Source organism: Oenanthe melanoleuca, chromosome 2 (genome assembly GCF_029582105.1).
Source record: "Oenanthe melanoleuca isolate GR-GAL-2019-014 chromosome 2, OMel1.0, whole genome shotgun sequence".
NCBI lineage: Eukaryota > Metazoa > Chordata > Aves > Passeriformes > Muscicapidae > Oenanthe > Oenanthe melanoleuca.
The window spans coordinates 16474096-16500441 of NC_079335.1; the positions used below are offsets into that span (position 1 = coordinate 16474096).

Consider the following 26346-nt stretch of genomic DNA (forward strand, 5'->3'; position numbering starts at 1 on the left):
AGAAAATGAAAGATTTTTTTTTTCTTTTTTAAGAAATTTTTTGCCCCAAATGAATGAGGCAAAATGAAGAAAAATGCGTCAGGATATTAGAAGCATTTAAAATTTCAAAGGAAAAAACAGTCTAAACTTTATTGGTTCTAAATGTCTTATTAGCAATCCCATGCTTTGGGGAGCTGTTTGAGGGGGCTATTCAAGGAAAATTAGAATAGAAAAGGAAAGCATAGGAGTTTGGGTGGCTGGTATTTTTTTGTCCCCAAAACGCTGAAACTCTGCTCTGGTTTTTTTGCTTGTCTTACTCTTCTTTTTGCAGTGAATTCTCCACCAAATGTCACAGTCTTTATGAAGTCAACCATTCTTAGAAGACTTTCCCATTACCACATTTTTTGCTGATTGACAGTGCCCATTTTCCAGAATTCATTACGAAAAATAGTAACTTCATATAATTTGTTTTTTCCCCAGCCTCTCTGTAGACTAAATGTCTCATTTCGACTTTCATAGTGAAAAATACAATATTTCTCTTATTTTGAGAATACAGAGTAAAAGATGAGGCCTAGACATAGCAAGATTTTTGGTTGCCATGTGATTGCTGAAAGATTTGGAGGCCATTGTGCTGACTACCTTCAACCAAAGAATGTTAATCTCTTTGGGATTCCACTGGGAAGGAAAGAAAAAATGGAAAACATTACAGAAAGTCAAATTCCAGCAATGAATTTTTCAAGTTAATTTTTTTATGAAGGCTATATTTATAATGTCCACATGGATTGATATCTATAATATTTGTATTATTTTTATGTAGAATTTTTCTATTTAGTTAAATGTATAATGCTTTAATGTTACCTTATTAATTTAATCATAACCAAAGTAAAACTAAGGTAAATAATACATATTTTTACATGTTACATACTTTTAATGGAAATTTGATTATATATATGATATTTAATCACTTTGCTATATTGTTTTTTTGTAAATTTTTTATGTGTATAGTTATAACTATGCAAGTGCATGACTTCAGTTTTCACCAAGCTAATAAAAACAAATCTTGGAATTAGACCAGTATAACACTTGGAAACATATTCAGTATTTCTTTGTTTTAGTTAAGGAGGTTTATTTTAAATTTCTATGGCATGTTTACTGATTTTTTTTTTTCTTTTTTCTTCTTTTCTTTTCTTTTCTTTTCTTTTCTTTTCTTTTCTTTTCTTTTCTTTTCTTTTCTTTTCTTTTCTTTTCTTTTCTTTTCTTTTCTTTTCTTTTCTTTTCTTTTCTTTTCTTTTCTTTTCTTTTCTTTTCTTTTCTTTTCTTTACTATGAATAAATCTAGCTGGTCACTGCGGTATCCCAGATCTTATAGTAAATGGACAAGTAATAGGAGAAAACTATGGCTATAGAGACACAGTTGTTTACCAGTGCAGTCCTGGTTTTCGGCTGATTGGCTCTTCTGTGAGGATTTGCCAGCAGGATCACAACTGGTCTGGCCAGCTTCCATCCTGTGTGCGTAAGTAAGCATGGCAACACCTTCTGGTGTGTGCTACAGGAATATCTGTGTCAAACAAGATGAGGATTGGGCGATCCTCACAAGTATGGGGCCGTATAAAATCTATGGTTCGTCTATCAGGTGAAGTTAAGTGTTGTCACCTAAAATTTCTGCGTCTTTTGGCTACTGAATTCCTGCTGTTATGGATATGAAAATTATTCAGAAAGTGATAGGACTTATGAATGCCACTACTCAAATTTGAAAATGGCTTTATGACCAGTAGTGGCTTTTGGAAATATTTAATATATATTTACTTTTTGTTATAGTTAGGCAGTTTAATTTTAGTTAGATAAGCAAGCACTGGTGAAGTAAACTGCCAACACTGCAGATTAAAATGCTTTCTTTACCAAATCATATTTTTATTTTCTTATTCTTTTTCCTCACAGAGATGCTGTAACTTTGATTTGTGATTTTGGGGATCCTTTCAGTGAATATTGTGCTTTGTTAATGGGGTTTCTTTTGAATGATAAGTGTGTCAAGCCATCACATGAATGACCTTTAAGACCTTAGGACCTTACAAAAAATGATGTATTCATATTTAGGAAAAATTTGGTATTTTTCTAAGCACTTTAAAGTAAATTGCCAAGATTTTCAGGGTTAGTAATATTAGTATATTGAAAGTGTATTAATCAGCTTCCAAATATCCTATAGCAGTATCTTTGCAGAAGAAATTCTCTTAATGCCAAGTCAAAGCACACCATGCTAATTCTTTTATTCTATGATGGTTTAATTTTTAATTTTTATTTTTAATTATTGATTAACCTTTTTATTACCAATGGTTTGTTACAAAATAGAAGAAAGTGTTTTAAAAAGTGGTTGTGGATAATTTTGTAAATATTCATCTGTGTCCAATTTTCCATACTTTTTTTAATCTGTTTTTTGTGAGTGCAGAAAATAAACTTTACCTTCTGTAGACAGTTTTTGTATAAACATAAGAAAAATTTCACTGTGCCAATAGTTCCAGGGTTTTTTCAAAAAATAGTCATAAATTTATAGCTCCACTAAGGCCTGCTATTTAGGCTACAAAGATAAAATATTGAGTTGACACTAAGACGAATTTGTAAGAAATAATACCTGAGGAACTAAGGAAGTGAAATATTTCATTTTGGACTGTACATAATGAAAATATAGTACTTGCTTTTCTCCTGCTTCTTCAGACCAGTTTTCCTCATTTGCTTTCATTACTGCATCTCAAGTTCTATTCAGTTTATTTAAAAAAATTAAGTAAATTCTTGAACATGAATACATTATGGAAAGTACACAGTATTTTATGGTATCAAAACTTGAAAATACTATTATATAATTATTATCTATTGCATATTAAGTAATGAAAAGTGATAACATCTTGTTCTGTTTTTGGGGTTTTTCTGACTGATGCTGTGCTAGCTGTCAGCTGTGGTCACCCTGGTAGTCCTATTTATGGAAGAACAAGTGGAAATGGTTTCAACTTCAATGATGTTGTGACATTTTCATGTAATACTGGGTATGTTATGCAAGGACCAACCAAAGCTCAGTGCCAAGCTAACAGGCAGTGGAGCCACTCACCTCCAATATGCAAAGGTAAGAAAGAAGCATTTACAGGTTTCTAACTAAATGTTTTAAAATTAAGGCTGAAAAATAAACAGAGTGTAAAGGATTACAAGACAAAGTGATTCCTCTCTCACCAACAGAGACTGATTAACATAATAATCTTATTATTAAAGACTATTTGTGGTTCTATGACTTCTTACACTCTGGTTGCCAGGAAAACAGTTGCAGAGAAATTTTCTTATGTGTCTGTATATTTATTCCTTTTTCAAAAAAATTGCTTCTACAAGTTGCTTAAGCAAAACTGTGGAGAGATAAACAAGAACTTAGATCCTGGAATAATTTTCTCTGCATTTTTAGCTAACATAGTTCTAAGAGACACGTAAGAAAAACTACTTTCTTTTTTTTCTTTTCCGTTTCCACTGCTGCTCCACTGAGCAACTTGACTTTGACAATTGTTATTCTAATTCATTAACATTGTCCAATTGTGTTGTTTTTCAATGCTTCTAGATATTATATGTACAATTCTTTTAGTTAGAAAAGTAATACTATGAAATTAGTCCTGTTTGAGTTTTCATAAGAAGTTTTAGGAAGGTTTTGTCACCCCTGTCTTTTTAAAATCACTTATGTGCTTTTTAAATAATTGGTTTTATTTAGAAAAATTTACTCTTTGCTGTAATCTGCATGTACTTATGCAGAAATTCTAATGGTTGTTTTTCAGCATCTTCTCTGCAGCCTCTATTGATTTTTATCTGTGCATAAACTAAATTGTGTTTTTATAGAAGTTTTATTGACTGTATTTTCTCTTCCACTTTTATTTGATCACTTCCCCTAAGAGATATGACCAAGTAGTTTTCAGAACTTAAATTTCCAAGGAATTCTTTGTGGACGAGAAGATAACATTTTTTAAATTTACAATACTAAACATGTACTGTATATTTAGAGTACCTACTTAATCTCATTTTCAATCCAGTTGCTATCAGTCACCTTGGTATTCTCATATTGCAGGGTAATGTGCCAAAGTGCTGGCAACTTATTGGCATGTAGGCTTTGGTAAATAAGTTGATCAGGTTACTCTTTGAAATTTTACATAGTCCTGAAGTTGTTTATTGGTTTTAGGAGAGAGTTTAAAAACAAAAATATCTATTTTGTGTTGGACATCATTAATCATGTCTGCAATGAGCAGTGAAATCCATTTTAATGAATATGATTTTATTTGTTTTGAAGTTAAATAGTAATAACAAGAAAACTGTTACCTTGCATATTTGTAAACTACCAAAAGTGCAGTATTATAGAAAAGGCTGCACACCATTGTGAAGACTTTGCTTTTGTCCCATAATTTTTTCATATAAATTCAGCAGTGCACTTGTTGTTTTACTACTTACAACTTTGTTAAATATCTAGTTTCTTAGCCAACCATAATAATTGTGGAAAACTATTGAAATGGTCAAAGTTCCTTGTATTTTATTTCAAGTGCTCACTACTCCTGAATAATTAATAAATTCTTTTCATTACTTTAATTATGTGCTTAGTAATATGAACATGGACAACATTCTCAGGCACATGGTGTGATTCTTAGGGCTGTCCTGTGCAGGGTCATGAGCTTCAATGATCCTTGCTGGGGGAAAAAAAAAAAAAAGAAAAAAAAAGACAGAAATGTAGCTCAGGCTTTCCTCCAGGAAGGAAAAAATAATCAATATTGACCATCAATGTAGCTAACAAATCATTCTGTCCTTTACTGTTAAAGAAGTCACATACAGTCAAAAAGCTATTTCTTGGAAAATGTATGTTTTCTAAGCTTGTGGTACCAATATTTGAAACCTTGTAGAAGAAGCACACAAGCACTATTTAGAATAGTGGCTAGAGAGGACATGAGCCATAAAATGACTACATTAAGTAATTGAGGTAGAAAAAAATCAAATCTTGAATTGCATCTGTCAATACCATTTTTCCTTTGCAGATTACAGAGGTTTTCAGCATATTTTAATAATTTCATATATAGACATCCATTCACATTTACCTCTGAAATTCAACAAATGTGAATGCAGGATCCTGCAGCTGGGGAAGAGTAGTCCCAGTACCCCCATGCAGCAGCACAGGCTGGGGGTGACCTGCTGGAAAGCAGCTCTGCAGAGAAGGACCTGGGGGTCCTGGTGGACAACAAACTGTCCATGAGCCAGCAGTGTGCCTGTGTGGCCAAGGTCACTGATGCCCTGGGGTGAAGAGCAGTGCCAGCAGGTCGAGGGAGGTGATCCTGCCCTACTCAGCCCTAGTGAGGCACACCTGGGGAGCCTGGAGTGTGTCCAGAGGAGGCTACAAAGGTGGTTAGGGACTGGAGCATCTCTCTCTTATGAGCACAGGCTGAGGGAGATGGGCCTGATCAGCCTTGAGAAGACATGGGACTTCATCACTATCAGTATCTGAAGGGAGGCTGTCAAGAGAATGGAGCCAGGCTCTTCCTAGTAAAAGGACGAGAGGCAATGGGTAGGAACTGATACACAGGAAATTCCACCTGAAGATAGGTGTATAGATTTGCACACAGGTGTATGCAAGTGAATGTATATAAACATAAAAATGATTATAAGGATATAGGGATAGTAGTTTTTATGGGAACTTTGGTTTTCTAGAGTAAGTTTGAATAAGAGATGATGTGTTGCCTTGAATGGGAAACCACATAAAAACTGTTAAAATAATCTTCATGACCCCCAAAATGAGTACTATACTGATCTCAGATAGCTGTGGGACACAAAAAAGGGGGACAAAATCCATATTCAGAAATTTTTAAAAATATAAATTTTAAAGTGCTAATGACTCAAAAAATGCATTACTCTTCTGAACCATTAAAATTAAAGTCTCTTTTTAAAAGCTCCTACCCACTTGCTAGGACATGTCCTTATTTTGTCAAATTCACCACAGTCTTACCTAGTCTTACTGACTTTGTGCACTTTTGCTCAAAACATCTGTCCTAAAGGTGATCCATTATCAAAATGTTGGTATGGGAAGAGAAGTATATTTGTATTTCCGTGTGTGTATTCGACCAAAGTCACGTCTAGCCCCAAAATACGTTTTTATTTCTGGACAATACTGTATTTCAAGCCTGGAATATAAATTAATTTTATTGGTATGTTCAGTAAGTTTTAGTGGCTAATAATTTTATGGTATCATCCCACTATAGAGAAGCATTTTCCTTTTATTTGCTCTGGCTTTAGTGTCTCATCATTTCAGTTCTTCTTCCTAATTCACTACTATTATATAAAAAAGTTAGGGTATATAAAACCAAGATAGCAACACATTGAATGTTTCTTACACACAGAATAGGAGACCATTTTAGGAGACTGTATTAGTATGGCTGTCAAGTCTGTGCTCTTTCTCTTTTTAGTGGTCAATTGTTCTGATCCTGGAATTCCTGCAAATTCTATAAGAGAAAGTAAAATCGAACATGGAAATTTCACGTATGGCACAGTGGTATTTTATGACTGCAATCCTGGATATTTTTTATTTGGCTCTTCAATTTTAATTTGTCAGCCAAATGGCCACTGGGACAAACCTCTACCTGAATGCATTAGTAAGTAGATAATGAGTTTGCTTCTACAGAGAATGTGGACTAGATGAGATATCATTTTACACAACATTTTCATCAGTCTCATGACAGCAATTACAGTAATCATATTTATATACATTTGTGTGTGTGCAGTAGTGATGGAGGGTCTCAGAAGCTGCTGAAGTAGCAGTTATATTGTCCTTGTATGTAGCAAATAACATAGAATACTTGTGAAGTTCAACAGCCAAACAGATGTCTCTGAATGCTCCAGTGTAATAATCCCTGATAGCAGGGATACAAGGTCAAAACCTGAATTCCCCAATAACAGCACTGTAGAGCACCTTAGTTGTCAAGGCAAGTGGATCAACACGAGTAGGTTATTTTTATTCTGGTTTGTTATGAACAACTTTCTAATTGTGATGCAGATATAGCTAGAGATGTTTCTTAGACATTTAATTGGCTGGGAGAGTTGACTTACCTGGTTCTCTACTGGTCTGTGAGAAGGGTTTCATTTAGGATCAACATTTTTCACTGAGAAAGGCTTCTTTTCCAGGGATTAAAGGGAAAATAGGCTAAAGATTCCTTAGTCAGGAATCATGGACTGATATTTGCAATACTGTAGTTATTTGTTCTCAAATAGCTTCAATAGTTCTACTATTACCTCTTTAAAAATAAGAAAAAATAAAGTTTTTAGCTTAAAAAAATGCTAAAAGCTTTTTCAGCTAAAAATTTCAGTTATGGAACTTGTCCCTTTCTTTGATGGGATAAGTAGCTTCATTGCAAGTCACAAAGTGTTGGTTTCACATTGAATTTAAAGGCAACATTTCCATTTCAAAAAGAGAAATATTGCTTAACAGTAAAATATCTCCAAAGAGAAATGAATTTAAAGGTAAAGCTGCAAAAATTTCTTCTATCTACATTTGTATTTTAATCTCTTAGTCATTTTTATCTGAATTGTCACAAATAATTTAATAATGCAGCCTCTATTCTTCTTTTAAAAGGGCTGTGGGAGTAAAAGTGATATATGTACTTTTGAAAGGGCATTTTCTGCTTTATTTATGTCATTTTTATAGAGAGGTCAATTAATTCTACCTAAGTGGTATCCATGATATTTTGTAATTGTAAACTTACCAAAACTTTTTAAGAGTCTTTTTTAAGAGCTTCTGGAATGTTTTGCAAATTATTGCTGGTATGGGACTTTTTATAATGGCATGTATTGATAGCACAATATAATGGTAATGGTTTAATGTAATGGTTTAAACTAAAAAGAATTAATTTAGATTAGGTATAGAGAAGGGTTTTTTTAAATGAAGGTTGTAAAATAGAAAGGAAGAAATTAGAATTAAAAAAAATAAACTCAATCAACTTTTCATATGAAATCCCAGCTGAAAAACATTAATATCAAATTACATTTTGTAGCATGAATAATCAAATTGTGGGTACTATTAATGGTGCTATAATTTTTTAAGTCAATTATTAGGGATCCAAGACTTCTACACATAAATGTAAACAGAAAAGTGTTTATTGGAAAGCCCAAAGGTGGAAACTGTATGGTACCAGTATGAAATTAACTGTGTCCTGTATGAATAGGGTAAAAGAATCAATGAAGAACACTACAGATAATAAAATATTCTGAAAAACTGTGAATGTTCTTCACAAGAAAGAGGTGAAGGCATGACCAAAATGCCTTTTTATGTTCTACATATTCATGCTCAGAACTCATCCTTAAGTGATAGTAGATTTTAATTAGATGCAATTGATTTTAAAAATAACATGCTGACAAGTGCTTGTTATGTAAAGTTGATTATTCTGGCCATTTTACTCAAAGTGCTCAAAGCCTGCAGAATGGTCACAGGGGTCAGCCACATTCTAGATAGTTTTCCATGTTCCTAAATCCTTTGTGGTCCTGTCAGGAAGATTCTGCACCATGAAAATTGGACCTTTGGGAGAACATGTAATTAAATTTGAATCAATATATACAGAAATTAAAGCTTAAAGACAAAAAATAAATCATTTAAGAGAGACAAATTGTCACATATGATTTTGGTCTTATGCTATATAGTACAATCATTGTACTCTTGCATGTATCTGAAATGCCATGGAATTGAACACATCCTCAATCCTGATTAGGCTTCTGACCTGGATTTTTCTTTAATAAAAAGTTCCTGTAGAAAATAGTATTTAATGCAATGAAGTTTTGATAAAAACTACAGCTGTATGATTCAGCAGCTGGTTCTACTACACTGATACTTGCAGCTCTAATTTGTGGGTTTCTTGGTACATAAATACAAATATCTCTGGCCAAAATAATCTACATACCATGGACAGATGTAAGATAAAAAGAAATCAAACATCAGGTCTAGATTCAGTTTGTGCACATAGTGTATTTAGTTTATGAATTTCAACAGTGCATTTCCCAAACTTGATTTATTTAGCTTGCTTTTAAATTCACTCCTTGCTCTGAATTATTAAAAGAGAGATGAAGTTCTGCATATTCCCTACCACAGCAATGACTTTTGCAGATACTATGCTGCTGTAATTTCTCTCTGAAGAATACAAGGTGTGTGCATGTGTTCGTGCCATAAAGACCAACTTAGTGAATGAGTGGTTTTGAACATCAATATATGTATCTAAAATATCCTTTTTTTACATCTCCAAACACTTATTTCACAGCTTTTGGTCTGAAGCATATTTTGTATTCTAATCCCATTATCTTCCTCCTTCCCCCAAACCCTAAAAATTCTAACCCCTTCACAAAGTCTGTGTAATGGAACCGAAAACTAAAAATTGTTCGATCAGTGATAATAACCTTCTTTTATCTCCAATAATTATGCATTGTAGTGATTGACTGTGGACATCCTGGAGTCCCTCCAAACGCGGTCCTGTCTGGAGATAAATACACCTTTGGTTCCACTGTTCATTACACCTGCACAGGGAGACGCTCGCTCTTAGGGCAGTCATCTCGTACGTGCCAGTTAAATGGACACTGGAGTGGCTCTCTTCCTCACTGCTCAGGTAATGTATGTCAATCAGTGACTATAGCTGAAGTTGTTTTAAATAGATTTTGTTTTCTTCAGAAGGCCATTTAAATATCTGTAAAATCGTGTATAAAACTGAATTACCATCTCAGTAGAAGTAAAAAAAAGTAAAATGAAAATATGCATAACTTATTAACAAGAAAATAATCTGGAAGCAGTAGACTTTCTTGGTGGCACTTGATATGAACAAGAAATTTCACATTCAGTTGGCTGTTGACAGTTGGCTGTTAACAAAATCATTTTATTTTGAAAATATTTTTAATGTTATTTCTGGTAAGAGTGTTAATTTCCACAGTGAAATCTTGCAACATTGCCTCTTCAAAATGATGGGTTAATTATCTTATATTTTTTCTTTTAACTTGCAAAATGTCTACTGGCTTGATGACACCTCAGATATAACTTGATTGTGTCATATATCCATCTGTATAATAAGGCCAGGTGAGCTCCACAAAATTTCAAGACAGGATGCTCAGTTTTTGAGGGATCGCCATCTAATCCTTGTAATAGTCAAGCCATCACTGAAGTCAAGATGTTTTCTGAAAAACTTACTGCTTAGGAATATTGTGCTTGAGAACTTCAGTTTGATTCACTTTAAGAGCAATGATCAAGAGAAAAACAGAAATCCAAGTCACACACTAATCTGGGATTTGATTAAATCCCTTTTGTTATTGCAAACTATGTAAACAAATACTGTGATAAAGGTTAACCATGTTAACAGTTTCAATTCTCAGTAAATACTGGTGGAAGTTCTTTCTTGTCTGGCTTATGTTTCATTATTTAATTGAAGAAATCAGAGGGGGTTGAATCTTATTTAAACTGATGTAATTCAGAGAACTTAGACACGTTTAATTGCAGAAAATAAGGAAAAAGTAAGTGGCATGCTTTTCTTGGATTAGATCTATACCAAAACCAGAAGTGAAAAATAACTGATATACAAAACAGACTATGTTTCACATTTAAAATACAAGGTTATTTGCAGTATTAGTAAATAATAGAATCATAGAATGGTGGAAGTCAGAAGGACCTTTGCAAATCATCTACTCCAACCTCCAGTTATAGGCAGAGACATCTTCCACTAGCATGATAGAATGGTTTGTGGTGGAAGGGGCCTCCAAAAATCATCTAGTCCTCCCTTACTGCAATGAGAAGGGACATATTCAACTAGATCAAGTTATTCAAACTCCTGTTCAACCTGACCTTGATCACTTCCAGGGGTGCTGCATCCACAAGTTCTTTGGGCAGCCTGTTCCAGTGACTCACTGCACACATCCTAAGAAATGTCTGCTTTATGCCCACTCTAAACTTAGCCTCTTTCAGTTTAAAATTGTCCCCTCTTCTCCTGTCACTACAGACCATGATAAAAAGCCACTCTATATCTTTCTTCTGTATTTTATGTATTGAAAGGCCACAATAAAGTCTTCTGAAAGCCTTCATTTCTTCAGGTTGAACAGCCCAAATTCTCTCAGCCTTGTGGCACAGCAGAGGTGTTCCAGCCCTCTGATCATATTTATCATTTCCTCTGGACCTGCTCTAAGAGATTTTTGTTCCTGTTGTTCCTGTTGTATTGGAAACCTCAGACATGGATACAGTAGTCCAGGTGGAGGTCTCACATATTCTAAAACTTTTTTGCTGTTTTATTGTTTTTTTTCTTCTCCTGCCCTCATCTCTTCAGTGTTTTCAGTTATAAACTGATTATCAGCTGCAGTTTCATAATATGAAATTTTACAGCCCATGGCATAGAAGTAGTTGAAAATTAATATGAAATACTAAAATAGAGCTTCTTGGTTAATATATTGCATTAAATTATAAACTGTTGGAAGAATTTTTCGATATCTGAACCTTCTGCAAACTCAGGAACCTAGAATGTGACAAAACCTAGAAAAATGTGCACATAATTTAATCCTTAGACTTTCTATTAATAAAGCTGAAGGAAATATACCACACTTAGAACATACATCAAGTTCTTCTGATCTTTAATTTTTAAAGATGCACTAGAAATCAACTTGAATGTGAAATAATCTTATTTAATAAATAATGATATATTAATATATTCGCAAATTTAAACAGGTTTTTTTGCCAATTTTAATAAAAAAGTGTTTTTACAGCTAGCATGAATCCATATTTCTTTGGGGAAAAATCCTCTTTAGATAAAATCTAAGGATATTTATTGTACTTTTTCATAGTACTAATAAGAAAAAGAATTAAAAATCTAAATTATGTATTGCAAAAATAATTTAAGAAATAGACAGAAATATAAAGGAATCCATCCTAAAAAATACACATGAAAAATCAAAGCAGCCCTACTGAAAATAGGATTATGCTATAGTATTTCTCCTATTAAATTAAATGTGTTGAAATATCTTGGGATATTATGAGTGAGGTATGTGACTTTTTTTTTCCCCCTAATTATTGTTCTTCTACCTGGACATAGAAATGCGATGGGTTTAATAAGATGTAATGGTGTCTCTAATCAGATCTAATTAATTTTTCTTAATATATGAAGAAAAATTTCCTTGACATGGGCAAGTTTAAATGTCAATCATAATGAATCAAATTGTAGAGAATTCAAACTCATATTTTATTTAACTGTACTGTACCAAACTATAATTCTTAGTAAAATTTTGAAATTTTGTTTTCAAAGTTTATATCCAAAATGCTTGCAAATCATAAAATAATTTTCAGTTCATGACACAGAATTTCTATATTTTGAATCTAAAATATGTAAAATCATCAGCTTTTATTATTAGCTTTTTAATCCATTTCTTCATTGTAATGCATATTAAAGCATTGTTTGTTTCTATTATTCATAATATATAATATAGAATGTATAACTGAGAAAAGACTCAGCATGCTTGACCTTTTAGTATATGAAAAAGAATTAAAAAAGGAAATGCTAGATCAGTGAACATAAGGTAACTAAATTCTAAATTTTGTAACATAACTCTCATGACAGTTTCTTGTCACATGACATTGAGCTAGAAGGAATTGTCATGTCCCATTGATATATACTGGCTTTCAGAAACAGTTTTCAATCATCATATGCATATCAGATGGAGTCAGAAATTTTTTGCAATGTAGAATTCCTCATACGTGTGGCAATAGTTGGAAATAGTCTAAATATCCTCCATTTCAAGATTAAATGTCAACTGAAAATTTGTTACACATGTGAGTGAAGGATGGCTTATAACTAACTATAAAAATAATTTGGTTGAGTCTGCATGAGGTAATAAAAATATGTTCTCTTAGACTTCATCACAGTCTGCAATTTCCTCATGATGGGAAGAGGAGGAGCAGGCACTGATCCCTGCTCTGTGGTGGCAGTGACAGGACCCAAGGAATGGCCTGAAGTTGTGTCAGGGGAGGTTTAGGTTGGATATCAGGAAAAGGTTCTTCACCCAGAAAGTGTTTGGGGCACTGGAACAGCTCCCCAGGGCAGGGGTCACAGCACAGCCTGACAGAGCTCAGGAAGAGTTTGGACAATGCTCTCGGGGTGTGACTCTTGGGGATGTGCAGTGCAGGACTGGGAGCTGGACTCGATGATCCATGTGGGTCACTTCCAACTCAGCTTATTCTGTGGTTCTTTGATTCCATCACATCTGATGTGACTAACCATTTAGAAAAATGATTTCTGTAACCTTCAATCAGAAGAGCTGGTGGTTAACCTTCCTGAAATAAATGTCTAATAATCCACAGTAATAATTAGGCATTAGAAAAGAATGCATGATTTCACTTAGAAGAGGAATACGTGATTTCTATTTCATAGCAAATAACCTGTTTTCATTTTTTCATCATACAGTTCTTTTAGGCATATTGTTAACTAACTTGCCAAAAACCAAGCTGTTATTGTGGAGACTTTACAAGTGTAGAGTAATGAGTAGGCCCTGTTCCAATTTTGTCATAGTCTAACTAAATACTACTGGAAAATGTAAGATACAGATTCCCAAAAGAACAAAATACACAGTTGATCTAGGATTTATTTTTTAATTTTTTCAGAAATATGAAGCAGACTTTTCTCAAATTAGAATGTTGTTAAGTCACCTAAGTACCTTGGGCATAAATTACTTTGAAAACATATAGAATTTTTTGCTATCATTTGGAACTATTTGCAATTCCTTTTTAAACAAGGCTGGCAATCTGCTTTAGTGATCTGTGTCACATAATGAAATGAGGAAATAGAGAACAGTCTGACTTAGTCTGGGATTTTGAACCAGAGAGCTAGCCATTACTTGAGTATATTTGTTATTTCTGAAATCATTTACATACATAGTAACACATAATGGACTAAGCCATACATAATTTTCAAATAAAAGCAAACTAGTTCTACTCTTCTTCCTTCACTATTCATTTCTGTATGTACTTTTGTCATTTAAGACTTGTGTCCAACCCTTCACTCCCAAAAGCATTTTTAGACATATACACTGCCAGCTAAGGCAGCAGAACTCTTGTTTTTCTCTGCATATGAGACTTCAGGGTCCTAATTTCCCATAGAATTCCTCTATAGTGAGTTTGTCACTTTTGGTCTTTTGCATATTTAGAGTTTGCAAATTTGTTTATTATTGCTATGTAAAAATTGCTCTTTTTACTTCTATTTAAGCTTTACTTCTATTTAAACCACAGATAAGTAAATAGTAATAGGCTATTCTGCATAACAGATTATTTACATTTTAGGATTATTTATATCTGATTCTTGGAATATTTCATCTTTATTTAAAATAGTGTGACAGACTACAAAGTAATGCAGATATTCTCTCAAAAATATCTATATTTTGACATATTTTGTCTAGAAGACATTAATTTTGTTTGCAAGTTTAAAAAAAAAAATGGGCTATGAAGAAAAACCAGAACAGTGAAGCTCCAAGAATTCTAGAATTCAACTCTTCAGTATTGAAAGTCAGTGATATAATAAACCTTCATCTCTTTTTGCATAGAAAAATAAAGTAGATGATCCTAAATAAATATTAAAATATTCAACCAAATGAGCTGCTGTTAATACAGTGTTTTACCTAGAGCTTCCTAAAAGTTCTAACCACAGTTGAAGATTTAGATGTATAATCTTAGATATTATTATTAATTTTTATTGTTATCATTATTACTGTGCTGATTATTCTAACATTTATATATAACAGATAACATTTAACATTATTTACCGTTAACCCTCTGTCTTAGAATTTTCTGAAATATTTATGTCTGAGGGAGATCTTAGCCATCAGGAAGTTTTGAAGTGATGTTTCAACATTTCTAGAATTCAGGAAAATGCTTCATGTGTAGTACACAGAACATTGTTAACTAGAAATTACATGCAATGGTAAAACTGTTCCAGCTCTAGTGATTTAAAACTAAGAAATATTTTATGAACACTACTTATACACAAACAAGGAAATTGTCTTTGCAGTCAGGGCCTTGGTTTTCCTCAGGATTCCTTATTTTAAGATGAAAAATTACCAAGGTTTTGTGCTTGTCTTTTTTTCCCTATTTTATTTGATAATTCTGTTATCAAAATTTTAGCCTGTTATTAGAGGAATTTGATAAAATTATAATTATTTTTCTGTATTTCTTTAAAATAAAGTAAAAAAATAGTGGAGGATCAAGTAATTTTGCAAGTATAGACACTCACACCCACTGATATATATTGGGATTTAAAAAAATTATATGTATACATATATAACTTATTTAAAGAGACATGTATTATAAATGCATACTTCTTCTAATCTTTGTACTCTAAAATCTAGGTGATACAGCTGGTTCTTGTGGTGATCCAGGTATCCCAGGCCATGGATCTAGGGAAGAGAACAATTTTAAAATTAAAAGCACGATACATTTCAGCTGTGATATTGGATATATCCTCCATGGCTCAGAGGAAAGAACATGTTTGGCAAATGGGAGCTGGACAGGAAGACAACCTGAATGCAAAGGTAAATCAAGGATCCACTCAATTTTTAACCTGTGTTTGTAGTACTGTTGATCAGAAAACCAATTTTGCATTGCCAGCTGTGTGTTGGGAATGGGATGCAGTAATTTTGGACTCATGAATTTTTTCAAACAAGTTTTTGCACTATAGCAGTGGCTTGGCATCTGGTGACAAACCTGAAGCCAGTTCCTGGCACCCCTGAAAATGCATGTTTACAGTTATTGAGGAAAAAAAAATAGATAAATCTCTAGAACTCATTTTTCCTATTAATATTGTTTAGCTTAAAAATCTTGGCATAACCTGACCTTTAATCACAAGCATTAATACACCTGAATTTCAGACAAAATACCCCAGTTTTAGGAAAATATCAGTGTCAGGATTTTTCTAGATTTATGCATCTATGTATGAATGGTTAACCTAAAATTTCATTTAATAATACTGTTGACATTATAATTTTTCAATAGAAAACAAAATGCTGAAACAAGTGTTTTTGTAAAAAATAATTCTGGAAATTTCAAAGTAGACAAATTATCATAAAAGAAAGCTATAACAGGATATTTGTGAAGAATCATTTATTGCCTAAATTACCTTGCTTCAGCATAGGAAATAATTCCCAACAGATTCTTTTACAAAACAAAGTGCCTTAAAAAGAAGAAAATAATTTGAGAGCCTGTACTCTTATTTCCTACTTTATCGCTGTTGACTGTGTTATCTGTATGAAAGAGTAATTTCATTTTAAAAATTTGTTTCATAAACTGGTTTTGTAATATCCTTTCTGCAGAATGACTGTCAACTTCACACTGCATTAAAAAACTTACATGTGTGTGTTTGTGTGTGTGTGTGTACAAAAATGCTTTTTATGCTGGTAACAAGAGGGATATGCTTTGCCCAGCTATAACATCTGCTATTTTTCTTTGACCTCATCTACTGTAGAAATAAATCAGCTCTTATACATTTTAAGATAGTTTGATGATATTTCTTTCTTGAAATGATAAAAATGCTTCACAGATCTATGTAGGTGTGGGTAGGGCATCACAGGTGTATCATTCTAGTTTAGGTCATATAGATTAGATGTAATCACATAAGAAGGAAATATTCAAATTCCCAAGTTGAAAATTAAAAAACTGGGAAACATCAGGGTTCCACCTGCCTGTGAAGTAACAGTTGACTCCATTCAGTGCTTTGAATTAGGAAGAATATTTCAGTGATGCTAGAAATGCATGATTCAAATTAAATCTACAATTATAATTGTAGATCAGATATTTTCTTATAATTGGAATTTTGTTTTTGCAGCTAAACTGGCTTTTTACTAATGCCGATTATAAAGCTAAATTTGTAGGTTTTGTTTCTCTACAAACCAAAGGGGAAAAAATAGTAATTCATGCACACAGCTTTTTTACTGTACAATTTGCCTTATCAGTAGGTAGCAAAACTTACATTTATAAGGACAGCAGAATGGATTTCTACCAAATCATGCTACTGACAGAAGGATTGCTCCTGCTCCAATTTTTCCTTTCAGAAATCATCTTTACAATGTTTTGAAAATATTTCACATTTTCCTTTATAGCTGTACAGTGTGGTAATCCAGGAACAACTGCTAATGGAAAAGTGCTTCGTATTGATGGAACTACATTCTCTAATTCAGTGATTTATTCGTGCATGGAAGGATACATACTTTCTGGATCATCTGTAAGACAATGCACTGCCAATGGAACATGGTCTGGATCCTTACCAAACTGCACCAGTAAGACACATTTCTAATGAATAGTCTTTGTTTTCCCTCTCCTCTGAAAGTAATGAATAAATAAAATGTAGAAGTCTCATACCAATAAATTTTCAGCTTTTTGTAGCACTACTTCCTACATAATTTTGCATGCTAAATACTTTTTTTAAATATAATGCTATGCAAATGTGAAGAATAAAGGCAGAGTGTAGCAAAATATATAGACTGCTGTTTCAATTTAAGGGAATTGTATGGTTACTTTAATTTGTTACCAATATATATATGCAATCTTGTTTATGTTTTGTGATATGACATATCCAGACATTTTTATTTTAATTGCTTCATCTTGAAAAACTAGCAGTACAATATTCTGTTCTTCTAGAGAGTAGAATATAAAAACCTTGTAATGAACACTTGAGGATTCTTTTAGTAGTCATTCCAAGGTCAAAAATTTTGTCCTGTTTTGACATATCATCTTCTGTTTGGCCTCTTCATTAACCTTAAAACTCCTTTGGCTACCCAACTAACAGAAGCTATTTCAGCATCTCTAACATTCATAATGAGCATTTTGCAACACTTTATTTTCAAGCCCATCTGTTCCTTCTTTATTACATGTCCTAGTTCATCTTTTAGTAGCAATTATGAAAATTTTACATTTATGTGATGCATGAGACTGCCTATCATTTTTAAGAAACATATTCTCATCAGAGGTATAGCAAACTGGTTTTTAAATTTTGAACACACTTACAGCAACCCAAATAGAAGCCAAAAGCTAGGTGATAAAATGTCTTGTGTTTTTAAATCCATCTTTAATGGATTTTTGTAGTCATAAAACCTGAGAGAGAGCCCAGAGTTTTTCTTTATTTATTATTTTACAAATTTGAAGGAGAAGCAGATGAATTGTACCAAAAATAAAGGTGGTTTGTGTTGTCAACTGCATCTATATTTTTTCTTGTATTTTGGAATAACATTTTACTGAAATATATGCCAAAACAGTCTTCTCAAGACACATTACTCTGGTAGAAGCATAAGATTTTACATTGAAATATATTGACAGAGGAAGTATCATAGTAAAACAAAGAGAGGGAGATTGAGGATTTACCACTTTTGTTTAGTCAAGGTGTTATCAAAATTTACAGCCAGTCCATACTTATGACAGCTCCTTCTTTCACATCACTGGAAATGCTGGGGTTTAGAGCTGACACAGTAATAAGAGAACAGCATAGATAATTTTCTGCTCCTTTACAGGTAGCCCTGGGCAGTGTGCCATCAAACAGGACTGGCCCAAGTGTGGTGTCACACAGACTAGACCATTGCAAGCTATTACAGGATTTCCTTAGAAAGAGGCAAAGCTAGATTTCTGCAGTCCAACAGAAACAATGTTCTCACGAGAGCTTCTTGTTGCTCTGGTAAATGAAAAGCCAGGCTGTGCAGTCAGCAAGGTGGGATCACTGGGTGGGAGCTGCCTGCAGCACCTCAGCTGCCATGAGCTGTGCCAGGGCTAGAGATCTGTGTGGCACAGCACAGGTCTGTCTGAAGGCCACCCTGGGCATTATCTTTATATTTTGATTCAGTCAAAACAATAGTATACCTGTAAAAGCATTGAGGACTATTTTAGTAAAATTTAAACATTAAGGATAGTAAATGGAATAATTCAAATAAAGAAAGTTTCAGAGTATTTGAAAGTACTTGTGTAAATAAGAGAAACAGTTCTGTCTTTCCCAGTTCTATGTTATTTGAAAAGTGACCAAGAAAAATTTATGGCTTTTCAGTTTTTAAATAATTTGAATTTATTGTGTTACTAGGTAAGTTAATATAGGCTGATCTCCAGTTTTCTTTGCTTGTACATTAGTTATCTTTACACTAATCCAGATAATCCTGTGGTATGTTTTCTAGTCTCTTCTGTATCCACACAGTGATTTATTGGGACATTTTAAGATTTGATATATGCTGTGTAATTAGTATCTACTCATTCAGACCATAGTAAACTGAAGAGAAGGTATACTATGGATAAATCTTGAATTCTTAGGTCCAAAGTTATTAGGTCAGGGGGGCTACACCAAAAATATGTAGTAATGGATTTTGTGATTTTGGAGATCCAGAAAGGGTGACATTGACATCAGCCATGCTTTGGCACTGAGTTAGAAGTGGCCAGGATGTGTGCTCTGCCAGGAAACTGCTTCTCACACTTTTCCAGAGGAAATAGCAAGGCTGTAGGGTGGTTTTCAAGTTTACCATAAAACAAACCATAAAACACATGGGATGCTATATTTTGCATGAACTAGATTTTTACCTTTTTTTTTTTTCCTGAAAACAACCACTTTTTAGCATTGCCACTAGTGTTCTCTGGATTTCTTGCTCTAAAAACTGTTCCAGAAATTGATAGATCCAATTGACTAGGTCTGAGGGAAACTTAACACTATTCTCAGATTACAATGATATCAAACTTTATATTAACTCCTTATGAGTATTTTATTTCATTAGGAAATGGAATAATCTCCTGACACTGGAAGACATAAAAGGTGTTACAACCATTCCCACACATTATAGTGCTATAGACCTAGTTTTTATGTAAGCTATAGCCCATGTTTGGGGGTCACCTGAATATTCTTACCTGTTTATGTACATAGCAACTATGAGAGAATTTGTAAAGTGGGAGGCTTTTGCAGGCATATCTTTTAATTTTTCCAGATTTTTTTTTCCTTTCAGAATACCCTAGATAAGTAAAGTAAGTAATAGGCATATACTTTTTTAAATTATGAAGCTGAACAGATATGAAAATTTTATCATATCAAAGGCTGATAGTGGCATATGGATTATTTCTTGCCTTTTTTCTTTTTTTTTCATTTTGTAATCTTGAAATTTTGTCAATCAAAATTGTACAGACCTTTACTACTACTGTTGAACAAAAGTATTTATGTTCTCCAAATATAAGTGTTATCTAGCTCCACATATGCTTGGCAGCTAATTAGGACAGCATATTTTTATCTTTTCTTGGTGAACATAAGATTTGTGTTAATTTTTCCTTCTCCTTTTTTTCCTCAATCAATACCTAGTTTCATCATGTTTGTTTCCCTCACATATAGCTAAATCTCAATTAGATTTTAAAATACGTTTCTCAACTATTTACTTGCAGTTATCAGTTGTGGAGATCCAGGAGTCCCAGCCAATGGCATGAGATATGGTGATGATTATGTTGTTGGACAAAATGTTACTTACATGTGCCAACCTGGTTATACAATGGAAGCCAATAGCTCCTTAATTCGCACTTGTACGAGCAATGGCACGTGGAGTGGAGTAATCCCAACATGCAAAGGTACAACATTTGTTTTTCTTGTCAGTTATTTCTTCTAGGACATTTACCTACACTGTTTATTGTAAACTATTAATTTATTGTGTATTTCGACAGAAATCAAAGCTTACCTTTAGTATGAATACATTGAATTGATTTATTCGGCTGCAGAGACAATGACTTCATCTTTTGCTTATTTTCCCTTTTATATTCCTACAAGCATAGTATATTGAACATTTTTTTATAGTTCTATATAATACTTTATTACTTTGCTGCTAAACTGAACTATCCAATATGAAATGATGGTTTAGATTTGTTAACTGCAGTTATCATGTCATAAGAAAGTAAGCATATATATGTCCCTGCTTTTACAAACAGAACACTCAAACATGTAAAAGACACCTCTAAGAAAGATGTAAGTATATACAAAATGAACTTTGTCAAAGGCAAATTCATCTGAATTACTCTGTCTATAATACTAAGATATTTTCCTGATGCCTCCTTTATTAGACCTTTAAGCATCACCTTGCTTAACACTAAATTGTTCCTGCAAATTTCCCTATAAAGATTTTTCTGCTTCATGTTATTTTCTCTGCTGTGGAAACTGAAAGGATTAATCTCAAGATATTCCTTCTTTCTCTTCTTCAAATTCCATACCTGATTTTCATGGTTTTAGGGGGTTTTTGTTGTTGTTGTTGTTGGGTTTGGAGTTTTTAATGTACCCTTTTAAAATTTTAACAGAAAAAAATTGAACATAATGGAAAAACAAACTTATCTGTCTCATCAAAAATATTTTCTCTGAGAGACTCACATGGTAAACCCTAAAACAACTTCTCTCTAGAGTAACTTTTTTTCTCTCTTCTTGATACTACATCTGTAGAAAAGCAGCATTATCATTTTGTGTTTTCTTTCTGGGTTCACACTGGGTCTGATCTCTATTCTTTTAAAACTTAGCTACATTTGGACTTACTTTTTTCTTATCCATCTTCCTTCTGTTTCATTTTAAGGAAGCAAAGTAAATACCTGCTAAGCAGCACTCATTTCCCCCCATAAATTTATTTGTCAAATTAAATCAAGTTAATTTCAAATCTCCACCATATTTACAATTAATTTTCTCACTGAACACAGTTCCCCCAAATTTTACCAAGTGCAGTTTGATTCTAATTTACCTTTGACAATGTCAAGTTTTAAGTTATTTTCCTGACTCATTCTTAAGGATGTCAAACATTGAAATCCTCTTGACATTTTACTTTTCTTCCCCCTATTTGCATTGTGCGTGTCATAGATAGCCTAAGTTTCAATTAAAAATTATTTTAAGAACTGAAGAATGGACATAGTGGTCATATTGACCAAGAGTCTGTCTCCAAGAGTGGCTGTAAATCAACAGCTAGAAGGTCATAAGACAGAACAAGTATTTACAATAAAGTCTCTCAGCCTCAAATTCTTGTAGTCTACAGGATACCTGATACCTAGCTGGGACCAGGAGATCTAACTCTGATTTGATTCAAGCAGAATCATACAAAGAAAGAATTTTACTGTCAATTTTAACTTTCAGTTTTTGAGTCTTTCTGGTTTTGGGTGATACATATTTTTGTAAATGGTAATTTATAATCCTGTGTATAATCCATAGTGTTCTCAGAATTTCATTCTACTTTGGTTTGTATATATACATTAGACAAGTTAATAGAATAATTAAAATTATATATATATATAATATAATGAATAATTTATAATGTATAATATGTAATGTATAATATATATTGTATAATATTCAGTAATGTGAAATGTATAACAATTAGTTTTTACTGTCAGATTGAAGTGCCAGGGTCCTTTGGTACTATTTAGTTAAAATAATTGGAAAATGAACTGGGCAGAAAACACATGCATAATTGTCACTGTGCCATTGAAAGAGGATATATAAATACTGCTCTGCTATGCCAAGTTGGAAAAGGATGCATGTTCATCTGCAACTAAATATTCAAATATTCTAACATTGTATTTTTTGCAGACTTACATTTGTAATATACTTGTAGTTCTTAAACTGAGATGTTGTGCTACATGTTTATGCCTAACTCTGATCAAAAAAGAGAAGCATTCTGGCTTGTTGCTGGATGTTGTTTTGTTTTGCTTCTCTCACCCTAAAATTCTGATGTTACATCTATTTTCTTCTACTTCTTCTCTCCTTTCCCAATAATCCACCAGTATTTCCTCCCTTATTAGTCACCTTAGAAGTATAAATACACAGACTCTTTTAAAAGGACTATTTGTGAAGCTCTTGGAGAATGAAGACAGAATTCTGCTGCTTAGAGCACTTATTCTGAATTACTTTTATTAAAACATCTTAGAAGTGTGGCATAAGCTATCATGTCCTTTTCTGGAGCAAAATCAAGGCCCCAAAATCTAGATTTGGTTTACTGGTTGGCAAAGGATTGTTTGATACTAGTATTCATAAGCAGCCATGAATGGTCTGTAAAGTATCTTTATGGTCTACATAACTGAGATTCTCTCACTGAAGAGAATAATAAGAATGGAGAAATGATACATAGTGAGCCCTCTGCAGGTTGCATTCAAATACATATTACTCATCATCTAGTACCTCTGAATTCTTTTAAGATAATTCTTTAAGATAGCAGCTGTTCCAAACATTAGTTTAAAGGTTATGGGTGCAGCATTTAATTTTCTCTGTTGTTGTGACCTGTGTGTTCTCTGCTCAGTATTTAATCACATATTCTCATCCCAACTGACTTCACCAAATTAAATAGTATTAGATTTTTTTGCTTTCTTTCTCTTTTGCTAGCACAGTTTACCCTCATCTGTCTCATTCATTCTATCAACTCAGTCTAAATTTCATCCTTTCTCTTTTTGGTTCAGGTTTTCTTTAATTTAATTTCTTTAATACCTTTTCCCCTTAAGCTTTCAATTAGCAATTGTCTGTTACTGCACCACTATTCAGTGAATAACACTTTTATCTTCATCACAACAGTTGCATCTCTATTTCTACTACCTTCCCATGCAGTTTTTCAGTCCTTTTGCCTACAACCAAATGGAAGATGATTGTATTTTCACCTAGGAGGCCTGGCAATTACAAAATATACTGAAATATTTCTTGTTGGCCTTCTTAGAGGTAACAATACTAACAGTTTCAAGGAATTGCAAATCCTTACATTTTCTCCCTCTTGCTAGCAACTAGATTCTTTTTTGGTGATGAACTACTCACAAAGCAAATAGTACAAACTGTGGTACTTAGAAACAGACTTTCAAGAAATATTTTTCAACAGTTATCCTGGAATTCCATCCCTAGCATTAACATCTAGCAAATATCTAGGCTGGTCAACAGGAGGAAAATATTTGATTATTGCCACACTAGAAAATGGTCATATTCTATGTTGTCATAACAGGCAAAAAAAATAATTGTAGTATATTACCAGACATATCTCAAATGTCAGACATGCCATAGTTTCCATACTGATTTTTAGGTAGCCTTCCTATTTGGTTTGATGCAGCATCCTGGTTTATTTAAGACACTTCATCAATCATCCACTGCCTCCTAAATGAAGGCAACCAGACATACTAACTTCAGGAAATATGGCAAGAATACAGTGAGAATGATAGCATGTCCTGACTGTATTGTCCTCTAAAAAAAGGTGAAATTAGCCCATATGGTTCTACTGGTAATTGTGTACACCGGGGATATCTGCAGCAGCTGGGCCTAATTATTTTGAATATTATTGCAGCTGTTACCTGCCCAACTCCTCCGCAGATCTCTAATGGAAGGTTGGAAGGAACAAACTTGGACTGGGGATTTAGCATTAGCTATGTCTGCTCTCCAGGATATGAACTCTCTTTTCCTGCTGTTTTGACTTGCGTTGGGAATGGAACATGGAGTGGTGAAGTACCTCAATGCTTACGTATGCATCCACCTTATTGTCTGTATTTTGCTGTTCAACTGTAATGGATTTTTCCTCTTTAAAGTCTTCACTTTTTTTCCCCTCTCCCTCCCCCAGTGGCTCTATTAATTTCAAACCTGGGACAATTACAATCCTTCTAAAAATTTCTAAAATTTTCCAGAATTTTAATGTTAGTAGTAGAATGAGAAGTCCTTAGACAAAAACACAAAAAAAATACTACAGGCAATGTGTACAACATAATCCAAGGCAATTCAAGATTAAAGTTCCTGTCTTGGCTTGATAGGGTAACTTGCATTATAATCCTTTTTATTTCCTTTTTTTTTTTTTTTTTCTGGCTGTAATGTTGACTAGACCCTGGGTGATTCTATGAAAGTTAACTATTTTTCACCTTGCAGTAAATTAATCTATATAATTTATGCAGTAAATTTTATTCATATGAAAGTTATAAATAAAATTGATGGATTTTTGTATTGCTAGAAATTTCATGACAACATCCAATCCCATTCATTAAAAGTGATTGCCATTCTTCTAAGAGATATTTAATTGATTGCACTGAAGAAGGAGGTTTTGTAGTTATTTGTAGAATAATTATACCACTCAGCAATGGTCTTCAAAAAGGAGTCTAACTGGAGGAGGATAATATCTTATTCCTGGCTTTACAGTCTCTGAAATTTAATTTGAACTTGCCAAGTAGCTGTGCTTGCCAGGTAGCTTGCTAAATGTTTCAAAATGCATTTCTCTGTTCTTTTACTATTTCTTTTTTTCATTTTTCATCTCTTCCTGTCAAAATTTTTCTCTATTTGGCTATATCCCAGTACTATGAAAGCATATTATATAGATCATATTTTCTTTCCCTTTTCCCCCCCCAATTATATTCTCATGTCATCAAGTTTCTGACTGCTGCTGAAACTCTGTGTGCCAGAGGTGGAACATGAAGAAAGGCATTTTTTCTGGAAGAAAAAGAACAAGACCACTATTTATTACTTAAATTCTCTATGTAGAGCTCTTCTAGAATCCACTATACTGTGAATATCAGAGACTATGAAAAAATATTTTCATTATTTTTTCTTCATTGAAATATGATGTCCTTCATTCAGTTTTGGATATCACAAGCTATTTATCATTTTTAAAGTTGAATACTCAATATTGCAGTATGCTCTGCAAAAGTGGCCTCTACCATTAAACTTCTTAAAAGGTGTATTTAGCACAGAATGCAGCTGCCTGGGAATTTAAGGCTATTTCATGCCTATTACCTTAACTGAATGTTGTTGATGTGCAATGGTTACTCATTGGCTTGCAAGAGAAAGCAATTGGCAGCCAGTGCTTGTTGAAGAGCTTAAGCTAGTTGCCATCTGGCAGAAATGAGGGGGAGCTGATGAAAGTCATTCTCAATAAGCAGTTCTTGACATCAGAAATTTAGTTCCTATCTTGATTCCATAGAGCCTGTAGCTGAAGATATGCAAGGTATAGTTATGACATAGAATAATTATTCAGAATGGAATATAATCATGTCCTTGGTTGTGTATTTGTGATCTGTGACCCAGTAAATTTGTTTGCTTAATTACTCATGCAGTAATTTCAGTACAGGACTGCTAGTTTCACAAGCTTGGCAATAGATGGCAAAAATGTAGACCTGTGCCAAAAATTCCCAACTGCAGATATAACTTAGAATCAAAGAATTATCACAGAATATAAAAAATTGGAAGAGACCCATAACTGGCCCAGCACAGAACAACCCAAAGAGTTGTACCCAGGTTCCTGAGAGCACTGTTCAAAGTTTCTTAAACTCTGTCAGGCTTGCAGCTGTGACCTTGGTACTTCCCTGAGCCTGTTCCAGAGCCCAACAACCCTCTGGGTGAAAAGCCTTTTCTTGATATAC

The 26346-nt window shown here is 33.4% G+C and overlaps 1 protein-coding gene across 3 annotated transcripts in view; it reads left to right on the forward strand.

Annotated features, from left to right (window-relative positions):
• CSMD3 (CUB and Sushi multiple domains 3) overlaps window positions 1-26346 on the forward strand; it is a 578246-nt gene that overhangs the window by 522392 nt on the left and 29508 nt on the right. For all 3 annotated transcript variants that reach the window (XM_056483904.1, XM_056483905.1, XM_056483906.1), the window contains 8 exons: window positions 1318-1491; window positions 2917-3090; window positions 6437-6622; window positions 9440-9613; window positions 15366-15548; window positions 17112-17288; window positions 20404-20583; window positions 24294-24467. In XM_056483904.1, the coding sequence (XP_056339879.1) occupies window positions 1318-1491; window positions 2917-3090; window positions 6437-6622; window positions 9440-9613; window positions 15366-15548; window positions 17112-17288; window positions 20404-20583; window positions 24294-24467 (1422 nt within the window). The remainder of the gene's footprint in view (window positions 1-1317; window positions 1492-2916; window positions 3091-6436; window positions 6623-9439; window positions 9614-15365; window positions 15549-17111; window positions 17289-20403; window positions 20584-24293; window positions 24468-26346) is intronic.